Source organism: Sinocyclocheilus rhinocerous, unplaced genomic scaffold (genome assembly GCF_001515625.1).
Source record: "Sinocyclocheilus rhinocerous isolate Xijiao unplaced genomic scaffold, SAMN03320098_v1.1 scaffold1598, whole genome shotgun sequence".
In the NCBI taxonomy this organism is placed as follows: Eukaryota; Metazoa; Chordata; class Actinopteri; order Cypriniformes; family Cyprinidae; genus Sinocyclocheilus; species Sinocyclocheilus rhinocerous.
The window spans coordinates 338160-346656 of record NW_015661398.1 but is presented as its reverse complement, the minus strand read 5'-3'; the positions used below and the strand labels follow the sequence as shown (position 1 = coordinate 346656).

General features: G+C 33.8%; 1 protein-coding gene across 1 annotated transcript in view; it reads right to left on the bottom strand.

The window, feature by feature from the left end:
• Positions 1-1503, bottom strand: part of LOC107726317 (zinc finger protein 189-like) — a 5353-nt gene extending 3850 nt beyond the window's left edge. The window contains exons 1-2 of the mRNA XM_016535860.1: positions 1447-1503; positions 1129-1258 (exon numbers count right to left, since the gene is read on the bottom strand). Coding sequence (XP_016391346.1) covers positions 1129-1258; positions 1447-1503 — 187 coding nt within the window. The remainder of the gene's footprint in view (positions 1-1128; positions 1259-1446) is intronic.
• Positions 1504-8497: the final 6994 nt, after the last annotated feature.

Below are 8497 nucleotides of genomic sequence, written 5' to 3'. Positions count from 1 at the left end.
GCTGTGAAAATACCCCCAAAAGATTATTTAAAACTATTTTTGTGTTAAATGAGAAAGTAGTAAGTAGACATTACAAATAGTAGCTTTAGAAAGAAATATTTTATTTGATTCAACATAAAATTTATTACACATAAACGTTTAGGCTACAACGGCCCAACATAAACTATGGAACATAAAAGAAGATAATTTGAAAAACTCTGTTTTTTTTATTTGTGTTCATGCGATGAAATTCACTGGTAACCAAAACAGCTTTGTTACCGACAGTCTTTAAAATACCTTCTTTTATGTTCCACAAAAGAAAGTAAGTCATTCAGGTTTGAGTAAATGATTACATAATTAAAAAATTTAGGGTGAACTATCCCTTTAAAGTTTTTTTCCCTTTTTTAAAAAAATGAAATACTCTAAATAATAAACTAAATCTGCCTGCAGGTGGCAGTAAATGTCTGAGTCATTCATTCATTCGATTCGTTCAAACGGCTGATTCATTCAGGAATTCAGTAAAGGACTCTCTTTATTAATGGATCTTTGAATCATTGATTCACTCGATTCGTTCAAAACGTGGATTCATTCAGAAACTAAACACCGCTGTGTTTCTCACAGATGCGCAACAATTCTGCTGTGGCTTTATAGGTTATTTATTTTTGTTTGCAAAACTGAGCAAAAACAGAATATATTGTGTTTAAAATATAACACAATATAAACTTCTTATTTAGCTGCTGAACTGTTGTGTAAAATCACATTTGCACTCGTGATATTCGTGACAAATACAGAACTCATGTGATATCGCTTATCACGTGATATAAATATGAGACAAAAACTCCTACAGGGACATTTTTTGCCCCAATATCTCGAATTTTAGGGCATAACTGCATTTATGGAGTTGTTGCTCTGCATCATATTTATCAACAGTCAACTCTATGAAATGTAAGATGACGTCAGGTCTGGGGGCGGGGCCAGTGCGTTAAAATATTTTAATCGCGTAATTTTTTATAACTACTTAAGTTAACGTGTTAAACTGACAGCCCTAGTTATTACATATTAAATAGGGTAACTTGTAATCTGTAACCTATTACATTTCCAAAGTAGCCTTCGCAAGCCCGCTGATGAGTGATGATCGGAGCTGTGTACCGAGTCTCTGGAGCTCCGCATCGCGCCGATCTGCGCGTCTCTCCGGCGGATCTGCGGCCGCAGCAGCGCCAGTCCTTCCTCGTGCAGCTGGAGGATCTCCATCACCGCGGACTCCAGCACCGCCTTCAGTCTGCTCTCAAACACGCCGCTGCTGCTCGACATCTTCCCGTCTGAACGCGTTCAGATCACGGCTCTCTCTCAGTCTGAAATGAACTGATCCTGTAATGCCAGAAATTGCGGACAAAAACACTTCCGGCTTCAGCAGCAGCAGCAGCGACCGTAAAAACTGGAAGAGAGCAGCTGGAGGATCTCCATCACCGCGGACTCCAGCACCGCCTTCAGTCTGCTCTCAAACACGCCGCTGCTGCTCGACATCTTCCCGTCTGAACGCGTTCAGATCATGGCTCTCTCTCAGTCTGGACTGAACTGATGCTGTAATGCCAGAAATTGCGGACAAAAACACTTCCAGCAGCAGCAGCAGCGACCGTAAAAACTGGAAGAGAAGGGCGGAAACAAAGAGTTCAATCTTTGATTATTATAATATTAGTGGTGCTCAAAACCTTCAAAAAATTTTTTTTTATTTATATTAAATTATCATTAACAACACATTAATACAGTTATAATAATTTATAAAAGTGTAGTTTTATAATAAATTAGTTATATTTCATTTATTTAAACATTTGAAATGTTGAAGGTCAAATACATGGCATTATGTTCCAGGAGTGCCAAAAACAATATTAATTCAAAAATAAAAATGGAAAAAAGTTTTTATTTTAAAAGGTTATTTAAAAATGTCAGTTATTTTCATGTTAAAAGTTAAAACGTTAAATCATTTTAAAAATTTAAATTGCAGCCTTTACAGTTGAACCATTTCTTAGCATTTGTTTTATTTAATCATGCAGACAAATCATACATTTACAAATTGCACAAAAAACACGTCATCTGATACAATCTTAGAAAAAAATATGAAAATACGATTTGAAAGTGTAAAAACTACATTTAAGTATCGCAACAGTCATTTATGATATTAAAAGTTTTTAACCCCTTAAGTGTCACCCAAAGGCCCAAATGCACTCTTTTTTTTGTCTTCTCTATTACATATTTTAATAATCATAATAAATTATACATAATTTGAAAGATTAATTTTTAAATTGGACATTGCCTTACCATGGAAATGGTACTTTAAAATCTTTTAGCGGTCTCTTAGTGGGTGGATTCAAGTCTCATATTACAAAATGTATTATGTTTTTTTTTTATCAAAATTTTTTATATTCTTGACAAAATACATATTGTCAGAAATGTCTCAGGATTCAATATTTGGTGGTTATTTTTTGATAGAAGTAATATTGACAGAGAAATTTAGACATTTGTGACAGAAAAATGCATAATGGAGTTTTGATGGCACCCGGTGGCTGTTTGTGGTATAACGCCTTAAAATAAAATCTCACAGGAACCTCAATTTTTTTAATATCAACTTCAAATTTGGAACATAACTTATTTAGACATAAGGCTTTAATTTTATAGCAATTTTGGATTCAAAAATATTTTTGTAATTAACAATTGGTACAGTGCATTTTCTTAACAGTAAATTTAAACTTCTATAACTTATTGATACTTTAATATTTTGAAGGTTGGACTCTTTTTTTTTTTCTTTTTTTTTTTAAGAAGATTGTCTTAAAACAGAGTCCAACCTTAGGTCTGTATTCCAAAGCGTTCATTATAACAATTTAAGTTTGTATAGTGCACTTTCCCGTCAATGCTCAAAAAATGGGGGGTGGCACTTAAAGGGACAGTTCACCCAAAAATGAAAATTCTGTCATTAATTACTCACCCTCATGTCGTTCCAAACCCGTAAGACCTTCGTTCATCTTCAGAACACTAATTAAGACATGTCTGATGCATTCCGAGAGCTCTCCGACCCTCCATAGACAGCAAGGATCCTAACACGATCAACGCACAGAAACGTAAGCAAGGAGATCGTTAAAATAATCCATGTGACATCCAGTGTTGCCAACTTAGCAATTTTGTTGCTAAATTTAGCAACTTTTCACACTACAACTTTTTCTTCCAAAAGCACCTAGCAACAAATGTAGCTATTTTTAAAATGTATTTGGCAATTATTAGCAACTTTTGATAAGTGACTCAAACGATAAAAAGGCACACAATTTCCATCTAAATTGCACAAAATGAGGAAACCAAAGATGCCTAGCAGTGAATTAAGTTAGCTGCTATTTGCTATTGTTCAATTTAATAACAATAACTGAATAATTGTTAATTTATGAAACACCTACTACAGTTACTACACTGTAAGAAAAAGATTGAGAAAAATGGAAACTAACTAACTACTAATACACTGCTTAAAACTATAATTGTTCAGAATGTGTAGTTTTATTAGTTTATTAGCTAATAAAAAAAATTATAATTGTAATGGTTTAAAAAATGTGTAAGTGTTCAATAATTTAAATGTTGTATTTAAAAATACAGTTATTTATGTTTTAAGTCAGGACATTATGTGTTATCCATTATCCGTTGTAACCCTGTAACCCAAAAACACAAAATACAATGCATAATTTCAAATGCAGGTTAAAAACCCTTGAAAAATCAATACGGAAAATTCCTTCATATTAACATAGTAGATTGTAGATTTAACAAAGGTGCGTTTACTGTGGAGACGTGCTGTATTTATATTATTTTACGAACAAATCTAAATTAACATATAAAATATATTTTTTGCTGAGATTTGATGCACATTTTTGCGTCCTAATTACGTAATGATGTCGTCATCGCGCAATGACATCACATCATCATTTAGCAACTTTTAAGCAACAAATCGACCTTGCTTTAGCAACTTCCCCTGAAAATTAGTTGGCAGCACTGGTGACATCAGTGGTTCAACCATAATTTTACGAAGCTACGAGAATACTTTTGTGTGTGCAAAAAAACTAAAATAACGACTTTATTCAACAATTCGCCTCCTCCCTATAGCGCCATTTTTGAGAGTATCCACTGAACTTAATCAATGTATTCAACGTATGTTGCTGTCTATGGGAGGGTCAGAGAACATAAAAGTGCTCATGTGAGGTACGTTGTATATCAAAGCTAAAGTTGTTTCATGTACAAAGAAAAGTATTCTCTCTGCAGCACGTGAGAGCTCAAAGCTTAGTTTACCGCGGAAGCGGTCGCGGCTGCGGTCGTGTGAAGACCGAAGAGTGTAAAGACCATCGACTCATCGTAATGTTGTCATTTTATTAGTTTTTTATTATGTCTATATACTGAAAATTAGTTGGCAGCACTGGTGACATCAGTGGTTCAACCATAATTTTACGAAGCTACGAGAATACTTTTGTGTGTGCAAAAAAACTAAAATAACGACTTTATTCAACAATTCGCCTCCTCCCTATAGCGCCATTTTTGAGAGTATCCACTGAACTTAATCAATGTATTCAACGTATGTTGCTGTCTATGGGAGGGTCAGAGAACATAAAAGTGCTCATGTGAGGTACGTTGTATATCAAAGCTAAAGTTGTTTCATGTACAAAGAAAAGTATTCTCTCTGCAGCACGTGAGAGCTCAAAACCTAGACATTGAAATTATTTTGCACAGTGAAAATCAGACAAATATGGTTTATGGATATGGTAAACATTAAAGGGGTCATTGGCTGCTACATGCACTTTTACAAGTTGTTTGAACATAAATGTGTGTTGGCAGTGTGTGTACACAACCACCCTATAATGATAAAAATCCACCCAGTGGTTTTTTTAATCTCATTAAATAATTTCCCTTTTCTCAAATCGAGCTGATCTCAGATGCCTGTCTATGTGACGGCACACAGACAGGCCCCTCCCATGATAGTTTGATTGACAGTAGCGGGGGCAGCAGAGCTCATTAACATTTAAAGGAAAATGTTACAAAACGGCTTGCTCTGAAAAGAGCTGTTTTTGACAGGGTAAAAAAGGTGTTTTTTACACTACCATTGAGAAATATTAACCAAACTATGTTACAGACTTTTCATTAAGACCCTAAAGAATCATATCAAAATGGGCAAAATGGGCATCCGATGACCTCTTTAAGTACCGTGGTGTATATGTATATTTGAAAGTATACTGTTGTTGTTGTTGTTGTTTTTTGGACATCATGGTATCGTAGAAATACTCATTTTTGTTTTGTTTTTCAACATGGTGCAATGGAAATATCATGTTTTCTTGGACATTTGCCATGTTATAATAATGCTTTGCTTTGAAGCACCCTGGAATACCATGAAAATACCATGGTAAGTGAATATGGTAATCATTCGATATCACCTTGTTCTGCTCTAACTTATGCATTAATATAGTTCGTACACTTGTATACTGTGAATATTGTTGGCTTTTATGACAAATTGCATGTAGTTTGCCTCATTTCCAAGATGCTTTGGATAAAAGCATCTGCTAAATGCATAAACATAAAAGTATTCATATCAAAGTACTACTGACATTACCATAGAAATACCTGTTTTTGTTTGTTTTGTTAATACTATGGATATGCCATGTTTTCTTGAACATTTATTTACCTTGTTATGACAATACTGTTCCTTTGAAGTACCCTGGAATACCATGAAAATACCATGGTAAGTGTTCTGCTGTAGCTTATGCATTAATATTAGTGTTGTCAAACGATTAATCGCGATTAATCACGATTAATCGCATACAAAAAAGTTTTTGTTTGCATAATATATGTGTGTGTTCTGTGTATATTTATTATGTATATATAAATACACACACAAACAGTATATATTTTGAAAATATTTACATGTCTATATTTATATGCATATAATTTATATTGTAAATAAATATATTTAATATGTAAACATAACATATTTTTCTGAAATATATACATGCATGTGTGTGTATTTATATATATATATACAGTACATAATAAATATACACAGCACACATACATGTATTATGTAAACAAAAACTTTTATTTAGGATGTGATTAATCGCGGTTTGACAGCACTAATTAATATGTATACTAAGAATATGATTGCCCTTTATGACAAACTGCATGTGATTTTCCTCATTTGCAATACGCTTTTTAAAAAAGCATCTTCTAAATGTATGAATAAACATAGTTATATCAAAGCACTGTGGTTTTGTGTCCTGATGTCCATCTATCTTTCCCATATTTAGGCCGCTGAATAACATGGCATGTTGGCCTGATGTTTCCTATATAAAGCAGATGGATGAAGGCAGACACCATGCAGAGGTCGAGATAAAGGCGTATATTAGAAATGGAGAATCAAGACAGAAAGTAAAGACTCAGGAAGTCACTGAGGGAAGTTTAGTGGTTTCTTGCGTCACAGACACTTTACACTGAAGCTTGTGCCGGTGCAGAGAGAAAGGTAAGGACTGGAGGCTTTTCTCTATTCTGTATTTCTCGTCTCAATTCTTCATTCAGGTTTGCTTTTAAAGATGCCGGATCGTACGCTCATAGGATGTTATCGGGGGGAAAAAGGCCTGGGTTTATTTGATGATGTGAGCTTAGCACTCATGGCCTTCAGATCTGATCAGTCATTTCCGCAAGAGCACCAGAGAGGAACAAACTCGCTGAAAAACACAGACGAACGTGATGCAAAACCTTCACAAGGTGTCGGAGGCTTCAAAACCATAGCAGGATTTGAATCGATCTTCTCGGTTTCTTCTGGAAAGATATGAAGAGCGTGTAGAAAGCTTGAGGGTGTGGCCTTCAACTGGTGCAAAACTCAGAAAGTAAGAAGAGGAAACGTGAGGTTGGCACGCGACGTGATGGAGATGTGAAGCTCTGCTGTGCTTTATCAGATCGTATGTCATGCTTCAGCAAACCAAACCTTATATGCATTTGTCAGGCGAACATGGTTTGTCTTATTTGCGCTCCGTTTAGTCGTTGTCCTGTTTTTGCTTTTCCTTCTTGCATTTCTGCTGTGCTTTTTTGTGTTTCCTGTGGTTGTGAACCCAGAGCTTTATGCAGTTTCATAATTCAGGCTACGTAATGGAGTTTAATGTGTCTGTTAAGTAACTACCGGTCAAAAGTTTGGGATCAGAACGATTTTTAATGTGTTTTTACAGGAGTTTCTTCTGCTCATCAAGGCTGCATTTATTTGATCAAAAATACAGGAAAAAATGTAATATTGTGAAATATTATTATGATGTAAAATAACAATTATAGTTTTAATATACATTAAAATCTAATTTATTCCTGTGATGCGCAGTTGTATTTTCAGCATCATTACACCAGTCTTCAGTGTCACATGATCTTCAGAAATCATTATAATATGCTGATTTATTATCAGTGTTGAAACTATTGTGCTGCTTAATATTTGGTTGGGAACCGGTGATACTTTTTTTCAGGATTCGTTGATGAATAAAAAGTTAAAAAGAAGAGCATTTATTTAAAATTGTTTTTTTTCTGTATTTTTGATCAAATAAATGCAGCCTTGATGAGCAGAAGACACTTCTTTAAAAAACATTACAAGTCTTACTGATCCCAAACTTTTGACTGGCAGTGTATATATTGATTTTAAATCGAGTGCGTTTGCTTGTGGCACAAAATGACAAGAAGTTGTTTTCTACTACTGTGATTTTACCCCTACGTTTTGGGTGGATGTTTTTAATTGGATTTCTGTGAAAATTAGTAATAGTCATTCCTTAGTTGTAGGAGATAAAATGCTTTTTGGGAATATTTTGAACCCGTGGTTTTCTGAACTTGTGAATATGGTAATTTTGGTGGGTAAATATTATATGCACACATGTAAATGGAAGAAATGTAAACTTTTCTTCACTTTATTTCTTTCTACTTTATTTTATGTCTTTCTTCTCGATGCACTTCAGTGAGAAAGTCTGAAATACTTCAAAAAAAAAAAAAAGTAGAAAGATGGAAAACTTACTCCATGTCAGAATATTTACTATTTTAATACTGTCCTGATTTACATCTTAAAGTGAATTTATTCAATTCTTTTTGTATTTTAATAAGTTGGTATGTTCATATAAGATGTATTTTTTTATAGCTTTTTGGGAATATTTTGAACCCGTGGTTTTCTGAACTTGTGAATATGGTTTGTTTGGTGGGTAAATATTATATGCACACATGTAAATGGAAGAAATGTAAACTTTTCTTCACTTTATTTCTTTCTACTTTATTTTATGTCTTTCTTCTCGATGCACTTCAGTGAGAAAGTCTGAAATACTTCAAAAAAAAAAAAGTAGAAAGATGGAAAACTTACTCCATCTCAGAATATTTAGTATTTTAATACTGTCCTGATTTACATCTTAAAGTGAATTTATTCAATTCTTTTTGTATTTTAATAAGTTGGTATGTTCATATAAGATGTATTTTTTTATATATATATATATAC